Source organism: Cricetulus griseus, chromosome 2 (assembly GCF_003668045.3).
Source record: "Cricetulus griseus strain 17A/GY chromosome 2, alternate assembly CriGri-PICRH-1.0, whole genome shotgun sequence".
In the NCBI taxonomy this organism is placed as follows: Eukaryota; Metazoa; Chordata; class Mammalia; order Rodentia; family Cricetidae; genus Cricetulus; species Cricetulus griseus.
The window spans coordinates 241,837,677-241,857,388 of NC_048595.1; the positions used below are offsets into that span (position 1 = coordinate 241,837,677).

At 38.4% G+C, this 19,712-nt stretch overlaps 1 protein-coding gene across 5 annotated transcripts in view; it reads right to left on the bottom strand.

Annotated features, from left to right (window-relative positions):
* Hace1 (HECT domain and ankyrin repeat containing E3 ubiquitin protein ligase 1) overlaps nucleotides 1-19,712 on the bottom strand; it is a 101,296-nt gene that overhangs the window by 16,681 nt on the left and 64,903 nt on the right. For all 5 annotated transcript variants that reach the window (XM_027402931.2, XM_035440316.1, XM_035440317.1 and 2 more), the window contains 8 exons: nucleotides 19,463-19,531; nucleotides 19,138-19,225; nucleotides 14,119-14,230; nucleotides 13,928-14,025; nucleotides 13,684-13,771; nucleotides 9,889-10,038; nucleotides 9,181-9,377; nucleotides 3,694-3,825 (listed from right to left, as the gene is read on the bottom strand). In XM_027402931.2, the coding sequence (XP_027258732.1) occupies nucleotides 3,694-3,825; nucleotides 9,181-9,377; nucleotides 9,889-10,038; nucleotides 13,684-13,771; nucleotides 13,928-14,025; nucleotides 14,119-14,230; nucleotides 19,138-19,225; nucleotides 19,463-19,531 (934 nt within the window). The remainder of the gene's footprint in view (nucleotides 1-3,693; nucleotides 3,826-9,180; nucleotides 9,378-9,888; nucleotides 10,039-13,683; nucleotides 13,772-13,927; nucleotides 14,026-14,118; nucleotides 14,231-19,137; nucleotides 19,226-19,462; nucleotides 19,532-19,712) is intronic.

The window sequence follows — 19,712 nt, forward strand, 5'->3', positions numbered from 1 at the left end:
CAAGAAACCAAGACAAGAGTCTTGCGACCTCGGTTTCTTCAAAACCACAAATCTATGGAAAAGATTTTTGTTGCATGTGGCTTGCCCACCACGTGTGACTTGTCCACCATGTGTGACATGCACACCACGTGTGACTTCTGATTATACACTTTATTCATGTGATTTTTCTTAACACTCAAGAGTATAAATTGTCTGATGCTCGGAATAAAGTTGGTTATTGCATGAGACTTTATCCACCTTGTTTATGGGCTGCATTCTTCCAGGTCCCACCACCTCTAGAGCAGTGACATTTAATGATTTTTTAATTCCTGATAACTAAGGAAAAGGTTAGGATGACATAACAAAAGGGAAATTCACAATAAAAAGTATATATAGTAAAAATACCATTAAATTCCAATTAATTTATTTCATTTTTGTTTTAACTTGAGATTTCAAACTTTGAGGCTTGGGGGCTCGGGGGCGGGGGGAGGGGGTGAGGCAGGGTTTTACCGTGTAGCCCTACCTAGCCTTGAACTCAGAGATCTGCTTGCCTCTGCCCCCTGAATGCTGGCATTAGAAGGCATGCACCACCACACCTAAGCAATAATTTACTTTTCATACAATAGAAGAAATGAATATTTAAGATACAACAAAGTGGTCCACACCTGTAATCCTAGCTCTTCGGAGGTGGAGGCAGGATGATTCAGAGGTTCAAAGTCACCCTCAGCTAAACAGCATGTTTGAGGCCAGCCTGGGCTACATGAAACCCTGTCTCCAAACACAAATAACAACTACAAATGTGTGTGAATATTCATAGATGCACATAAAAACAACCATTAGAACTAGGTGTGATCTACATAGTATAAAGGCTACAATAATGGAACATGAATCACAGATATTGGATAGCCTGGAATTCCTATGACTTAGGGTTTTGATAGGCTTGTATCATAGATGTAGCACAATGTGTCCTAGGGATAACCTCTGTCGTTATTTTTCAATCTAATTCATCACTTTACTTGGGCTCTCTACCCATGGCGACTGATGATGGGATACTGAAGCTGCCATATGCTTTCTCTTCACTAAAACTCTAGAATCAAACCTGAATCCTTAAATAGGTATACAAAAATTGTAAAGTTTCCTTTCTTGGTGCAGCATGGCCCTGTTCTATGCTAAGAAATCCATGCACACAGAACAATACACATACTCTCATAAAGAGAAACTACAATATTTATGGCACAACTAGTTAAAATAGTCATGAACTGTAAAGACTCTGTTGATGTTCAAGAGTGTAAAAGACAAAAGGAAAGTGACATAATAAAATACTATTAAGTGAGTTATAATTATGTGCAACTGTATAGATCATTCTCACAAAATAAAGCTGAGGTATTTTCTGTTTGTTTGTTTTTTCACTTATTTTTAAAATAGGTAAACCTGCCAAACCCAACAAAGCAGGCAACATTCAGGTACACTTGGCCAAAGTCTCAAGAAATTACGCTGGGGAAAACTGGGGTGTGGGGAAGGTAGTAGAGAAGCAAGGACACTCTAAATAGCCAGGGACAAAGCTACTCAGGGAAACAGCAACAGCAGAAGGGAAGAAGAGAAACTGCCCTTGGGGCTGGGTACTTAGCACACTGCTATCAATGAAGCAGAAGCACACGACAAACACTGGAATTGCATTACATCATAGAGCAGGCGTACAGATACTGACTGACCACACACATTCTCCCCAGAATCCACTGAACTTTCTCTAAGATCAAGTCTCAAAACTAAATTAACTTCTTGTATTCTATCTGACCACAACAGAAAAAAAAAAAAAAAAAAAAGTGCAAGGGAAACCATACAAACTCAGGGAGATTGAACAGTGCACTACTAAAGAGTGAATGAATAATTAAAGAAAGCAAGATAGAAAAAAACGTCTTAGAATTCAAAGAAAATGAACACACAGTACAGCAAGACCTACAGGATGCAATGAAAGCAGCCCTAAGAGAGAAGTTCACAGCTATAAACACATACATTTCAAACAGGAATTTGGAGAGACAGCCAGAAGGTGCCACCAGACCTCATGACCTGATTAAATCCCAGAAGCCCAAGTGGCCAATGGAAAGAACCAACTACTGCAAGCTGTCCTTTTACCTCTACATGTACTCACATGCATGCCATAGCAAGCAGACAGACAGACAGACAGACAGACAGACAAACATATACATAATTTTTAAAGTTAAAAATAATAAAAAGTAACAGGTATCAAATCATGGCAGAAATTACTGAAATAGAAACTTTAAAAATACAAAGAATCAATGAAACAGAATTGATTCATTGAAAATATAGACAAAACTACGAGAAGATTAAAGCTCATAAAATCAGAGATGAAAAGGAAGGCATTATAAAAGTTAACAATATAATCTGGAAAATCATAGACATACCTTAAAAGTGTGTTACAATAAATTGGATAAACTAGAAGAAACAGAAGTTTCTAGACACATATGACTTACCAAAGTTAAAACAAGATGAGATAAAGAGTTTAACAGATATATAGCAAGCAACAAGATTGAAGAAATAATTAAAAGTATTTTCCAAGTTAAAAAAAAATGTCCAGGCCTAGATGGCTTCTCTGCAGAACTCCCCCATGCTTTAAAGACCTAACACCAATCCTTGCCCAGTTGCTCCACTGTAAGACTCCTACTTGCAGTCCAATCTGTCTCTGGGTTTTTCCTTCCTGGTCTAACTGCCAAGATGTGAACAAGCATCCTTAATGCCCCATGTAACCATAGCCAGGAGCAGCCCTGATCTTGCTTTCCCCACCATAATGAAACACACACACACACACACACACACACACACACACACTTCAAACCATGAACCAATTATACCCTTACCCCCTTAAGCTCCTCTGTCAGACACTCAACCCAGTAGTAAGAGAAGTACTGCTATAGCAGCTATACTCACTAAAATACTGTGTCTAAGGGTTTAAACAACTCAAAGAGTTTGAAAGTAATTTATTAACAACAACAAAAAGGAAACAGACAAAAATCAGACATAAGTAATATAAAAGTATAAATTCTATTAGGTCACAGTAAAAAGCAGGAAAACTGAAGAACAAAACATTCGTTGGGGATTTGAACAAAGGCCACATAAAGGATGGAAATAAAGAATTATAAAATTATATACATGGTAATGGTAAACACACACACACTAAAATAAGAAAATATAGAAGACACACAAATACAACAAGAAAAGCCCCTCTTAATTCTTTAAGCAAGGGGCTAGGAATAGCATCCTTCCCCTCCATGAGACCAAGTCAGAAAGAATTTCAGAAGCAATGTGGGATACGCAGCTTCTAGACAGACAGGCCTTCCACATTTCCCACACCAAAGACATTAAAAACGTGTTTTTCTCTTTACCCTACCTCACCACATTTCACATTAAACAACTGTTAATATGGTTATTCAGCTTAAGAGAAGTAAAACCACATATCTGCTTACAAATTTCTAAGAATAAATTCTAAACAATAATGCCTCATTAAGTAAATCCCATTCAGTAGTCCAAAATTACTTCTGCTTTTATTTTCTATGGCTCTGGGAATGAAACCCTTCCTTAGATATTTTAGGCAACTGCTCTACCAATAGATTACATCGCCAATCCTCAAAGTGTCTCTGAATTACATTAAGTGGAGCTGTGCTCCAGTGCAACAAGAAAGAACACATTCTTCCTTACCAACTCATACTCGTCAAACAGTTGTATGAGGGAAGGTGGGATGAACATATGAAAACCTTGTAAAAAAGCATTGATCTGAGGCTGAATAGCTCTTGTCATTCGAAGTTCAGTAACAAGCTGGACATACTCCGCCTATTAAAAAAAAAAAAAAGGTTTTGTGATTATTACATTTTAAATTTCATATAATTAAGCTAGTACTGATACAGCTCTTTCTCATGTAAGCGACACAGGGTTAGAACTAACTTGGCGCCAATTCCCAACCTCAGCAAACCAATAAATACACTCACCAAGCCATCAGGCCCAAATCTTTGCAACTATCCCCATGGCTTCTTGCATACCATGCGTAGGCACTTGCCAACTAGCTATGTAGAACTCCACTCTAGCACACCATCAGTTTATTGTACATGTCAGTCATCCCTGTTCCCATCTGCACCTCTCAACTGCTGCTTCTCCACACCACAGCCAGAGTAGATTGAAGATATATAGATGACATACTTGAGTCATATTGCTCTTCTCCTTACTGACTTCCTGGGAGTTGAAAATAAAATCCAAATATACTTCCTAGTCTTTAAGGCCATAAATAATCCTGACTCTACCTTGGTGCTAACAGCATCCCATTCCACTCAGCCTATGGCCATTCCCCAAATGCGGAGCTGCTACCTTATGTTCAATAGTGTGTCATAAAACAAATGCATACATCTATCAAATACATTTGTGCATCCCTTGAACCTGGGTAATTTTACCATAGCCAGTTCAATTCTGAATTAAAACAGGGCTCACACCTTTAATACCAGCAGTTCAGAGGCAGAGGCAGGTAGATCTCAGAGTTTGAGGCCAGCCTGGTGTACAGAGCATGTTCCAGGACAGCCGGGGCTACACAGAGAAACCCTGTCTTAAAAAACCAAAACCCAAAACAAACAAACAAAAAGACTTACTCTATTTTTCAAATTTTACTTTCTTTTTTTCTTTTAAAATGGGTCTCATTATGTAGCCTAGGATTGTCTTAAACTTAGAATCCTCCTGCTTCAATTTCCTAAACATTACAATTACAATGCATCTTATCTTAAATCACATTTTCCTCATAGGAAGCAAGATCACTTAAAATTCAGCAAGTAATAAAAAATGTGTTGGCACAGAATTATTGTATGTGTACATAAACTCTATCAGATGTTGGATCACTTATGCCTTTTATTAAAAAGTGCTTCTAAGTCAGACTTTGTTGAGTTATAACCTATGGTGCAAATGCTACACATCCTTCTCACCCCCAGGAATGGAGAAAGCCTGTGGTGATGATGACACAGCCGGATCATCTGGGAAGCGGGAGCTACTGAGAATCTGTCCATCAGACAGGCAAGCTGTGGAGTATTTTCTTGATTAACAATTGAGGGGGAGGCCCCAGCCACTGAGAGGGAAGCCACTCCTGGACAGGTGCTCCTGGGTTATACAAGAAAGCAGGCTGAGCAAGCCCTGGGGGCAAGCCAGTGCACAGAACTCCATGCTCTCTGCATCGGCTGCTGCCGCCAGTGTCCTGCTTTGATTTTCCTTCATGACCGCCTGTGATGAAAGTCAGATGACCCTGTCCTCCCCAGGTTGCTCTTTGGTTTTTGCCTCAGCAGTAGGATCCCTTTCCTTCTGCTGTCCTGGCACTTATCTCACTGTTTTTAAGGCATTAAGCCAGTATGTTATATACAACTGCAGACCAGGAACTCTCCATAACCCTGAGGCTGCAGAATTAGCACAGCCCACACCTCACGACTCCCCCACAACTCATTTGGCAACCATGTATAACCCGACACAAGGAAAGCAGCCTCCTGGGACTGGGTATCCTCCTGGTATGCCATACAGTCACCACTTGCATCATCAAAGAGTGAAGGAGGATTGAGACCTGCTTCAGTCCTGAACTTGGAACCTCGGGCTCCAAATCCTGAGTGATAAGCCATGGCCTCAACATTCACTCTACTCCAGAGCTAGCTGTGCTGAGTCATGGATACAAACACTACTAAAAAGCTTTTGTCTTGCTCAGTACTGACGGAGTTACCCATGTCCGTGGCTTTAGGCTTCCATGTCCTTGTGTATAAATATCTGTAAATATCCCTAAGTATGAATGACTGAAACTTCAGTTCCCAATTTTATTTCTAATTCCTGAACTTGACTTTTTTGTGTGAGTATAAAATATAAAGTCTGAAGTTTTCAATTCACATTTACAATTCACATTCAATTCAATTTATAATTATGTAAAACTAAGAACATATTTTATAAACTACTATCCAAAACAACTAATTTTTGCATTGTTTCACTTAACAAAAATGTTCATAAAATTCTCTATCATAATCCCAATTCAATAGGACAGAATATCAAAGTCAATGAGTTTTAAAATGTGATCATGATTGACAAATAAAAGCTCAATGCAAGAAATGGGATAGTTCCCCTCTAGCTGTAGTCCAACATACCATTGAGACCTGTTTTCAGTACAGGTAACTGCAATTGCTCCTGATTTAAGTCCCTATTGCTGACAACACCACAAACACTGACCATTGCGCATGGAGAAATCAAATAGGTAGTGACCAGGAAGCTTCCTCCTTGCTGGCTAGCTTTCACAGAACTGGAAGGTGCTCCTGGGGTGTAAGAGTCATCAATAGTCTTTCTCAGCTCTGAACCCTGTGAGCTAGAGCAACATGAGAAGCTCTGCTAACCGGTACAATAACAGCATAGATATCATCGGGGAAACCAACCACCTCCTGACTGCAGTTAAGGCCCACTCCCCAGTACAGCCTAGTACTAACTCTGCCAAAGAACTCATGTTTGGGGAGCTAAGAGGCCCCAGGAATGAACCTATTACTACCATTTTGCTAAATGGACACAGATCAAACTGCCCTCAAATTTTGTATCACTCTTTAGCCACAGATTAGTGCAGTTCTTACTCCTCATCAGCTAAGTTTTTTTGGTTCAGTGGCTGCAGGTTAACACAGGAAGTCACAACTGCTCAAAGTGCAGACAGTAAGTGTAAGTGGAGGGCTCAGCCATAAACGGGACATCTATATCACACCCCTCCCCAGGGCTCGGATCACTAGGAAGCAGAAAGATCACGAGAGCAAGAGGTCCAGGATAATCACATCAAACCTTCCTTCTAAGCACGACAGGCCCACTGCCCTCATGAATTCACAGCAGTGGTGTCTAGTACAGATGGGAAGGGGTTTGAACCATGACACTACCCAAGGAGCTTCTGCAAGCTGATGGCTTCTGAGGCTGGGGAAGGGGACAATCGTTTTCTTTAAGGATACAGCTCCTGACAGGTGGCCCCGACACCACCAGGTGGCCCCACACCCTGAAGTAAAGGAGGAATTAGATGGTAGAAATTTATTTTAGTGGGTTATTAAAAAAAAAAAAAGGAAGGATTGATGGAGGGAATGGAGGTGGAAATGGATCTTGTAGGAAGAGTGGAAGGCATGAAACTCTCAAAGAACAAGCATACTTTTAAAAGATGTGCCTATGTCTTTGGGCCTTCTAAAAATATTCCACATTTTACTAAATCTAAAGTCTACAAAATTTCAATAGATACTGTCCTGCTGGTTTTGTGTGTCAAATTGACACAAGCTAGAGTCATCAGAGGAAGGAGCCTCAGCTGAGGAAGTGCCTCCATCAGATCCAGCTGCAAGGCATTTTCTCAATTAGTTGGGGAGGATCCAGCCCAGTACCTGGTCCTGGGTTCTATTAAAAAGGCAGGCTGAGCAAGCCATGGGTAACAAGCCAGTAAGCAGCTCCCCTCCATGGCCTCTGCATCAGCTGCTGCCTTCAAGGTTCCTGTCCTGATTTACTTCAGTGATGAACAGCAATATGGAAATATAAACCTAATAACCCTTTCCTCCCTAACTTGCTTTTGGTCATGATGTTTCATCGCAGCAATTGAAATGCTAAGACAGGGGGCTGGAGAGATGGCTCAGAGGTTAGGAGCGCCAACTGCTCTTCCAGAGGTCCTGAGTTTAATTCCCAGCAACCACATGGTGGCTCACAACCATCCGTTATGAGATCTGGTGCCCTCTTCTGATGTACAGATATACATGGAAGCACAATGTTGTATACATAATAAATAAAATCTTAAAAAAAAAACGCTAAGACAGATATATACAGCAATATAAAATTGTATTATATTAAATGTCATCGATTTTCTAAGTCAAATTGAAATTGAAAACAAATGTTATATAGATGACATGTAATAATAAAATCAATTAAGTTTTATATATATATAGTGTATATATATATATATATATATATATATATATATATATATATGTACACACACCCACACATATATAGAGAGAGAGGTAGTACTTACTGGAACATGAAAGCACAGACAAAGTTTAAACACTGAGATTTCTTTTCTGTGCCAAAACACTATAATCTGGTGCAGAAAAGACAGTTCAGTGAGAAAAGTGTTTGCTACATAAGCTTAGGAACCTGAGTTGAGACCCCTGGAATCCAAGTGAAAGCCAAGAAAGGAGGTGTGGATCTGTAACCCCAACCTGTGCGGATAGCCACAGGTGACTCACTGGCCAGACAGTGTAGGCAAAATGATGAGTGTCAGATTCCCTGAGAGATACTGTTGCAAAAAGTACACGCAACAATAAAACGGTGTCAACCAACTACTCAGACACACAGACAGAATAAAAGTGGGTATCCTCTCGGCCATCCCTTGCTCTTTAAAGATCTTCCTTGTGTTGCTGCAGGCCTGCCCTCGGGTGTCTGAAAATATATGAGGAAGTCAATGTGCTCCACAGAGCTTAGCATCCACTTCACACATTAACCCACACTCCCTTTCTCCTTGACAATGGACTCTAGAAAGCATTATATAGACATGTGTCACATAGTAACAAGTCTCTTCTCAGATCACACCCACTTCTGTGGAGAACTCCTTTATATACAGCTGCATCCATGCCAGTGTCCCCAAAGTGTAAGTTTCTAAAACAATTGTCACCCCAAAGTCCACAGTTGCAGTAAGTGTCAGTAAATACTGTTTAAACAGCCCCCCCCCACACACACACAAAGGTAGAAGCAACTGTTAGTATAACAACCCATTGTCCTGTCAACACCTGGCTTCACATGCATCTATCTGCACTGGAGACATGCTTGTTCACACACACACATCCATCATACACATACATTCTAATAAAAATGCTTTAATACCTAACTTTTAACACTAATAATAGTGATTACTGCACATATTACCATCATTTACTTCATATTTCCAATCAAATTTTTTAGAATGCAGCAGCCTAACTTCCACAATCAACTAGTGTTCTAGACTGCCTTGCAACCATCTCAACACAGTACTAGACTTGAGTCTTCAATGTGATATAGTTTGGTTAACTTTTAAGTACTTTCATCTACTAGCAATGACAAAGTACATTTTCTAGGAAATGCTGGAATAATTTAGAGAACGTGGCAACTGGGGCCATGGTAAGGATGCCTGAGGTAAAAGGTGATACTCACTTTGTTATTTTGTGTCACAAGAGTACTTCCACCCCCAGGCTTCAAAGGCACTTCTTCCATTGCACCGAACACATCAGTCTCAACAGAGAAAGTCAGCTCTAGACCCAGGTCACTAATGTCATTATCTAAAATCCATTGCAAATTTTTGGCATATTCTGGATCAATAGATGCTACATCTTGGTAATTTACAGGAATACCTAAAAAATTGCAAAACCAACAGTTAGAATACATGTTTCTGACTTTCCTTTACGTATTTAGTGGTAAAATGCTGCCCTCTACAGATGCTCTGAAAAACAGCAAAATATAATCAAATTTGAGCATGTTTTAAATGGATGAAATCTCTAAATTTAGAAGTCCATTTAAATGAGCTGCTGTTCCTTCTTCATTGACACAATGCAGTCTTTCTTTGGAACAGCTATTTAGGAACCTCTTATAAGCTTCAGAACTGACAATTACTTCAGGTACACTCACATAAAAATGGATGCTTTGTACAAACATGCACACTCAAATGGAAGTGGGAAAAGTCTAAAGGTGCTCCTTCTTAAAAGGACATTTTTCTCTCCCACTAGCTCCCAGATATCTTAAGAAATACATATGGTCTCTAATCAAAACAGCAATTATTTCAATACAAACAGCAATGCTTTTCAGTTGTCTCTAAAAGCTGTAAGAAAAGCAATGCAAATGTCTACGGAAGGAATAAGCCCATACCAAGAATGTGCTTGTAGAATGATCGTGTGAAGTAAATATTGACCAATTGCCTGTGATTCAAAGCTAATCCCAAGATCTGTCCAGCAAACCGGAAATAGTTCAAGTGATCAGGGTTGACATAGGAGTTGCTATTGGGCTGAAAAGTTGTTCCTATTGAAATAAATACAAAGTAGTATGATCCACATGCACAGAGAGAACAATCCAAAGCAGGTAAATTTATCCACACCTAACTCAAAGGCCATAGTTACATTATGCAGTTCTTTGTGGAATGTATAAACAAACAATAGAATTGGAGTATAAAAGATAACCATTAATTCACACTTCTCAGGATAATCTGTGTACAGAGAGGAAGTTATAAAATATTTCTGACTTATATCAAAGAGATCCTGGTAAAATACAGTAAAAGATCACACACATTTTTGTATGTACTGTGGCAGTAGCTATTCAGCCATAAACTTGGGCAGATATTATTTCATTCATCTATACATGCCCAGTACTCTCTAGATTTTGCATGTTAAGATATACATTACGATGGAAACAGCCATTCTTTGTAACAAACTTAAACACTGAATGTGATGCTTATTAATGCCTACTAATGATGAACATCTACTACACCTAAAATTCATCTAATTCTTTCACAAGACAAATAATCAAGTCTAGACAACTACTAATGAAGTCAAAGTAAAAAACAGCAAGGGTGTGATTACTACTAAAAACTGCGTAACAGTGTGATTCATTTCTGTGAACTATATGGGACAGATAAATTTAGAACAGTCATAAAAACTTAGGGTTACCTGAGACTAGAAGGACTGAATCAAAGGTACAGGGGCTCCCCTTGGGCTGATGGAAAGACAGCTGAACAGCACAGCAAATGTACTTAATGCCAGCACATGATCTACTTTCAAATGTCTTCCATGGTGAATTTGAAATTTTACAACAACTACTACTACAATGGCAAGATCTAAGGCCACATCTTGACTTTATCGCTTCTTCAATACTTTTTTCTGGTCATTAACATGGATTACAAATTGACTCATTCATCTAGTAGAATATACAATGAGTTCAAGCTTTACACTACTATTCTGGAATACAAGACTAAAAAAAACGAAGACTAACTCATAAAACTAATGAAATAGCAGCAAAGAAAAGTGGGTAGGTACCAGAAAATAAAATGTCTAATCACTTCAAATACTTATTTTGACAACAATTCACTTGGTGTTTTTACAGATCTTTGATTTGCCCATGCAACACTGGACTAAACTGCTGTGACCTGTCTATAGGTGTGAAGTAACAAATTTGGAAGCTTGTGCTTGAATGAATTAATAGGCATGTGAAACATATCATTCACTCTGAACTGCCTCTCACAGTAATTTCCTATCCCAAGGCAAGATGTGACAACAGTCACAAAGACTTCAAAGATAAGCATAACCATAATTCTACAAAATATGCTGAAAATAATCATTTTTTTTCCTGGTTAAGTAACAATGCCTTGGATTATAGATGTACCAGCAAAGATTTTGGTGACTCTACTTTCTTCTCCTACCTCCTACTCATTCCTTCACTAACAAGTTTCCGAGAAAACTAGGTTCTTAAAAAGAATAGATAAAAGAAAATTAAAAGAATATTACATAAGCAAAAATTTTCAGAAAAGGAATTTTTACTTGAACTACTTGAAACAATAAAAGTTTGTGTTACACTTTACATTTAAATGTATCTATGAGCCTATCAGGTTCTTAGTTTATGTAGCAAAAACTGTTTAACTGGGCTGGAGAGATGCTCAATGGTAAGGAGCACATCTGTTGTTCCAGAGGAATAGAGTTCAGTTCCCAGCACCCACATCTGGTAGCTCACAGCTGCCTGGAACTCCAGCTCCAGGTGCATGCCTTTGACCAAACCCTTTGACCTCAGGGGGCAGAGGCAGGTCGATCTCTTGAGTTTGAGGCCAGCCTGGTCTACAGAGCAAGTTCTAGGACAGCCAGGGATAAACCCTGTCTCCAAAAAACCAAAAATCTAAAAAGAAAATTTTAAAACTGGTTATTTTTTCAAACAAATGGGTTTATTGAAATATTTTTCAAGAAATAGTGAATATTTTTCAGATAGAAATCCTATTACACAAAAAAAAAATCTCAAAAATAAAAGTAAGAACATCTAATATTTATTTCACACTCTTTGTTTTCTTGTATCACCTAACTAAATTCTTATTCTAAATACAGATCATCATCATGATTAATTAGGTGAGGAGTCTGAGGTTCAGAAAGGTTTAGTTCCTGACCCAGGAGGAAAAGTGACTGAGACAGGATTCACATCTACTATCATTGCAGAGGCCAAACTCTTAACAACTGAACTACATTGTGTGTCTATCTTAATTTGGTAAGAAAAATAAGTTTTTTTTTTGTTTTTGTTTTTGTTTTTTTTTACTATACTATAGATATTAGATCTAACTAAACAATCCCCACATCAAGAATTCTTAAATCCCAAATGTCATTCCTTCATGACAACCACACGTAATAACAAGGAATATTCTACCTTACCTTTATGTTACTACTACTATGACCCGCAAGAGAAGACTTATATGAATTACAAAACGAACCAATCAAACCCTTAGTCTGTGTGATTACACACACTCTACTGTCGATCACATCATTTAGGAAGTAGATCTAATGACACCACATGTCAACTTAACTGACTCAGAGTAAGATACTGCACAGAAAAGAAGTCTCCAGTACGCTGACTCTAGCTTAAAAAACAAGCCCATATAATTCAACTTGTTTTATTAAACTCATCATAAAAACCACGAACACCACACTGACCTCACAGCAAACAATCAGAGGTTACAGAGTTGAGGCCAGCAGTTCCACATCCCTAAGTGATTTCCATTACCCCAGGTGTGCTAGCGGCACCGTTCAACAGATGCCTTCTGCCCTCCCTGTGGCCCTTCTGGCACTTCCCTGAACGCTTCTCATTAAACAGGCACTTGCTGCCACTTTGGTGAAACAGTCAAAAGTTATAAATAATAAGATATTCTCTTCCGCCACAGGAGCATATACGGGGAATATTTCCAGGAAAAATAAGCAACCATACAAAGCATTTGAAAACTGAAATCCCATCTTCACTTCAAATATCTCTTCATTAAGTTAGTTCTCAGACATACCTCTCAAACTAGTGTTCAGTTCACAGCATCAAATATACCTTTATATAGGTTGTAAGAACCATTTCCAGGAATACTGGTTCATCTTATGTGGCTAAGTACATGCTTTTTATTTTTAGTTGTGAGCCTAGACTTAATGGATGAGCCATCTCTCCAGTACATGCTTTTGAGTTACCTGACTTGAATCTCTTAAAAGGACTAAAAATAAAGCCAGTATGAAGAAATGAATTAAGATGTAACATCACAAATACTAGACTGATTTTCATCATCAACAGACTTTACAACTTGGAAATACAAATAGGATTAGCAAATTTTGTTTTCAAATAAAGACTTCTTTAAAGTCCATCTACCACCATTTTATAAAAGAAAATGTTATCTAAATGTAGCAATAAAGTTAACACACAACTCTTGAATTGAACAAATTTTAAAGCTAAATTCTAAAGAAGTTGTCAGGGCCTTGAGACAAGCATTTAGAAACTGTTCAGAAGAAGGCTATGTGAGGAGGAAACTCAGAACTTCAGTTTCCTCTTCTATGACATGGCAACATCCACCAAGACAACAGAGCTGCTAAGGGATCAAAGACAAAACTCTCTGACATAGCCTGATGAATATGGCAGTCATAGAAAGGTCTAGACTACACGACTTACCATCTGCTGACTGGGTAAATAGTGCATAATCAGGATTGACTATCTCATTGGACAGAATATCAAACCACTCACGAACAACACCTTGACCCTGAATTCAAGAAAATAAAATTTAGCAACAACAGAAATAGATTGCACTTAATCATTTTCTCTTAAATAATTCCAAAATTTAAATGATATTCAATGACTTCATTTATCAGGTAAATATTAAACTTTGTAAGTGTGTTATGATATCTTATGTACCCACCATGCCTTCCTCTCCATGAAATCGGACAGCAATCCCCTGCTTTAGTTTTGCACAATTTGCTTTTGACACAATTTCACAGCTACTCCTAAAAATAGAATCTAAATATGTAGCATTGGTTAATTTTAACATATGAAAACTTACAATAATGACACTTTATGGCATATCCATCTATCAGTTTTTGTCAAACATACCTCTGTGAACCAGGAGAATATCGTTTTCATTCACTGGCCTGTGTACCATGTCTGAATCTGGCTGTCCTGAGTGTAAATGTTCATAGAACCATTCACAGCGATCTTTAAATGGCTACCCCAAAAAATAACATTAAAAATATGTTAACAGTATTTAAACCACCTAATTACCAGATCAGGGGAGAAAATGTAATCATTAATGTTCAAACTTTTCAATAAACATTCACAAAGAAGTGATCTTAATTATCTTACCTAATTATTTAATTTCTATGTTTTCAACAAAAACTGATAAATTAAATCAAAGGACTCAACATCATATATGCAACATACTCTAAATTTCTTTAAAGCCAAATAATGCTTATATGAATACATTTTCATACCCATAAAATTATACTGACTCTTTCATTTAATTTTTCAAATACTAAACTTCTGAGCTTGAGAAACAGCCCAGTAGTTAAGGACATCCAGTTCCTGTAGAGGACCCGAGTTATATCCTAGAACCCTACCAGATGGCTCACAAATGCCTGTCACTCCAGCCTTGGGGATTCTCTTTTGGCTTCAACAGGCACCTACACTCACATGCACATAACAACACAGAAATACACACATACACATAATTACATTTTTTTTCTTTTTGTTTTTTTGAGACAAGGTTTCTCTGTATTGTTTTGGAGCCTGTCCTGTAACTCGCTCTGTAGACCAGGCTGGCCTCAAACTCACAGAGATCTGCCTGCCCCTGCCTCCCAAGTGTTAGGATTAAAGGCGTGCACCACCACCCAGCAAGTAAAATATTTTTTTAAGACTCATCTTTTATGCCTAGCTCATTCTTATTTTTTCCTTAGGAATCTAGGCAATAGATACAATTTTAGTCTCTTGCAGCCTTCTCTTACCTAAAAGCAGAAAATTAAGAACTCTTGAAAGTTTTACTATATTTACTCATCTGCCAGGGAAAGTAAACTCAAATAATCTCTAACTTTTATGATTTGTCAGAAATTAATATTAAAGATCTAGTATATGCAAATACTGCAGGTTGAGTATGTAAGAGTGGTAAAATTTTAATTTCAGATGAGAACTACTTGATATAGTTAAAAAGAAGGTAACACAGAAAATAATATATACACAATATCAAGTTCTCAACAGTGCCAAACAAAGTTACTAAAGGTTGAGAAAGTATGCAAAGGATGAGGCCAGCAGTTTCGCAGGATCACAGTTTGAACTATGACTTAAACTTGCTCAGAACATAGGAAAACAGGTACATCAATTTAAGGGAGACAAAGAGAAAAGCACAGAAGGTGAAACTGGATCCCTTTGGAGATGCAGCAAAGGTACTGGCATCACTGGAGCTGCATCCTAACATGTTGAAGGAGGGATGACTGTGAAAGTGAACTATACTCATAATTAACAGTAGTGAGATCCATGTAAGTAAGATACAGGGACTGGACAATCAAGTGTAGGAGAAGCTTCAGTCTGGAACCCTATTTCGTTCTGCCTATGCATACATACCCTTACTAAAACTGCTCTTGACAGCTGAGTTCTTCATCTGCATATAGTATGCACACACACCTCTTTCCAAACAATGCACCAAGAAACCTCAGAATCAACTCAAAATCCCCACCTGTATTGGGCTATATGCACTCCAGTATAGACTTGATTCAGGTGCACTCCTAATGTATCCGGTACAAAATACAGTAAGTCTGGCCTGAACTGGTTTTAGGCTCATGAGCAGTAATTGTTTCCTCAAGTAAAGTTTTCAGGAGAATCTCCTATTTACCATCTTATGCCTATGTATAACTGGTCAAGTATATGATTGAAATCAGATACATTATGGGAAGACAGGTGAAACAGAAAAAATGACTATATTTCTGAATTATTAATCAAAACAGGTAAGAACTGCCCATGCTCCCTTAGCAACCAAACTCCATAAGAGGAAGACACTAACAACAAATGAGACTGTAAAGTACTCTCAACTCATGAGGTCCACAGTCAATCTCAACAGTACATCCATCTACAATCTGGACTATCACTTCCCTCTAACAAAGGTGTCTTGCCACTTCTGCAAATATGTGCAGGTTCTTACTGTCAGTTCTTGGGAAGAGGCCAAGAACAAGGAACTACCTGTTCCAGATTACCACTTGTGTGGTCACTTGGTCAGTGAACCCAGGGCAAATAAGGTACAAAGCGAGTACAGTCTAAAGGAAGAGTGCACAGGAAGTGGTGATAGGGTCCTGGTTGCAATAGGAAAGAGGAATAACAAAGTCAGTGTGAAAGACAACATTCCTCTGTAGCAGGGGGAAGTGAGAGAATCTAGAGATAGAACTCACTGACAGACACATGCTGGGGTAAGCTTTTGCGCCCACACCTTAATGCTACACTCCTAGAAGGCACTGGTGAAAAGTAAGGTGCTATTTATCCTGAATTTAAAATTGCTGTGAGATACAATTACCAGGGGCTTGGAAATAAACACCTAACTGTTCTCTGATTGACCAGTCATGAACCAAGCTGCAATGCAGAGAGATGAGGGTCTCACTAGAGAGTACAGGGCAATAAGGAGGGCGTCGTGACCAGAGCAAGACTGAGGACCTACGTGGCAAGTTCTGCATACAACCTGAGAAGTCAAAGGAGAGCTCCAGGCAGTGCGGGAGCACAGAGCCCAGAGTGGAAAGGGTTAAACATGTTCAGTATCATCAATACCAAAGGAGGACACTCTTCCAGCAGGCTGCAAGACACCACCAAATCTCTTCACTTCAGTTACACTAAATACTGGGTTTCAAGCTAAACTATAATGTTTTGAGCAAAATATTTGACTGAATCACATACACTAATTTTATATATGTATATAATATATATTACTATATGAACATTTGTATATATAACTACTATTAATAAACAGTGAAATGTGAAGTATACTTGAAATTTTTTCATATTTGTTTTTTAATAAACTTGACACATAGTACAGTCACTTCAGAAGAGGGAGCCTTAGCTGAGAAAATGCCCCAATAAGACTGGGTTGTAGGCAGATCTGTAGGACATTTTGTCAATTGGTGGGGAAGGCTCAGCCCATTGTGGGTGGTGCCATCCCTGGGCTAGTAATCCTCAGTTCTATAAAAAAAGGCTCCCAGGAAGACAGGAGAAGAAAGTCATAAGCAGCACCCTCCATGGCCTCTGCATCAGCGGCTGCCTCCAGGTCCCTGCTGTTTGAGTTCCCGTCCTCACTTCCCTCAGGGATGAACCGCAATGCGACAGTGTAAGCCAAATGAACCTTTCCTTCCCAGCTTGCCTTGGTCATGGCGTCTTATCACAGCAATGGCAACCCTAACACTTCCTTTCTTAAGTTACTTCCTGTCAGGGTATTTTCTTGCAACAATAGGAAAAATAACAATAATTTCACACATTTTTCAAGTTTTCCAGAGTCATTTAAAAAACTCCTATCTTAAAACAATCTAGTAATATAGCTACAAACTTATAGATTCATCTATTATTTTGCATGTTGGATTTACTTACAGTCCTCTCTGAAAGTCTGAAGAGATAGCTTAGTGATTAAGATCACCACCCCCTCTTCCTCTAGAAGACCTCAGTTAGGTCAGCCACATGGCGGCCAACTGTCTGTAACTCCAGTTCCAGAGACTCTGCTGCCTCTTCTGGCTTCCAGGTGCACTGTACTCATGTGGTGTGCACACACAGGCAAAAAGACTCACTAAAATGTGTTTCTTTTTTAAATCTCCGTTGAGAACAAAAGAATTTCTATCTACAAAATTACAACCATATAACAAGAATATATACCAGCTTCAGACTTTATTGTTCCTAGCAAATGTGTGTAATGATCTCCATATTTTATAGATAGCAAAATCAAGATTCCACGGGATGGGAATACAGCTTAAGTGGCACGGTGCTTACTTTTAGCCTGTACAACCTGGTTTAATCCCAACATCACATAAATCAGGTATGGTAAAACATGCCTATAATTGAGCACTTAGGAGGGGGAGGCGGGAGGATCAGAAGTTCAAGGTTGTGCTCAGCTATATAGTGAGGATAAGCGGAGCTACCTGAGAACCTGTCTCAAAAAGTTTTTAATTAAAAAAAAAAAAAAATTAAGGCTCAAGGATGTTAAGAAATGTGGCCAAAATCACACGACTAAAATGAGCAAACCAAGCTTCCCCTCATACATCCACAAAACACAGACAAGTGAAATACATAGGTACAACCCCAGAAGGAAAAAGGTTGTCAAATTCAGTCACACTGAATCATTACTTTTACAAAAGTGTTTAACAGTGCTTTAACATACACCTGGAGTGTTTTATAAATTCCTAAAGGGCACGGGTGTTATTTCCTAAATGTATTTGGGAATAAAAGCCTGTCCTCAAAGGCCTCACAAAGCTAATTAATTAAGAAATATGGTAATGTGTTCTGTTGTCCCTGTACATGCCTTTGTACACAGTAGGCACTCAACACAGATTTCTGGAAGAAGAAGATTCATCCCTCATACTAAACTAGCATGGAATGTCATCTTCGGGCAGTGAGCTTAAAGGAAAACTACTAAACAAAATTCAAAATCTGAAAATTAATTTGTTCAGAGGTTAAGAGGACCAAGGTTCAATTCCCAGCACCCACAGGGCAGTCCATAAATCCAGTTTAGAGAGTCTAATACCCTCTTCTGGCCTCCACAGGACCAGACATCACATGAAACAGACATACAGGAAGGCAAAATACCCATATGTACAAAATAATGAAACAACATTTTTTTAAAAATAACAGAATTTTAGCTGGGCAGTGGTGGCACAAGCCTTTAATCCCAGCACTCCGGAGGCAGAGGCAGGCAGGTGTCTATGAATTCAAGGCCAACCTGATCTACAAAGTGAGTTCCTGGACAGACAGGACTGTTACACTGTTACACAGAGGAGCCTTTCTAAAAAAAAAAAAAAAAAAAAAAGCAAACAAAAAACCCATAATTTTAAAATTACAAATAATTTATTTTATAAAAAATATTTTATTTCACTATATCAACAAGATAAAGAATGTCTGTACCTGTGCTTTTATGATATGCATGAATCTTGACATCAACTCAGGACACTCAAGAAGAAAGTGAAAATGATCAAATATAATTTTGGGATTTCTAAAAGAAGCATAAAAAGAACAATAATTAGCACTGAATGAAATACAAATTCAGATATACAATGCTCAAGTAGAAGAAAAAAAATATTTGCCTCTACCCACTATAATTTTGTTAGTGACCACACTTTGAATAGCAACAAAATTAATTTTTTTCTGTTTAAATGAGTATATATAAATAGAGAAAAAGGCATAGAGAAAAGGCTTGCAAGACAGTGTAAAAAATACCAGAAAGCCTTACCTATTCACAAAGCATTTTAACACTTCATCGTGTTTGCAGACAAATTCAATGAATCGAGGAGAAGTCATTCTGGGGGGGAAAGGGGAAAGCAATCAGAATGCACACACAAAGGTATTGAGATAATATCCAAATCCAATAAGTACGTGATGTGGGACTGGCTCCTAGACCAAAAGAAGAGCTTAGATACATGTCTTCCTTATCAACTGAGGTTACCTAGTACAATGAAGTAACCTCAGGCAACTTGTTATTA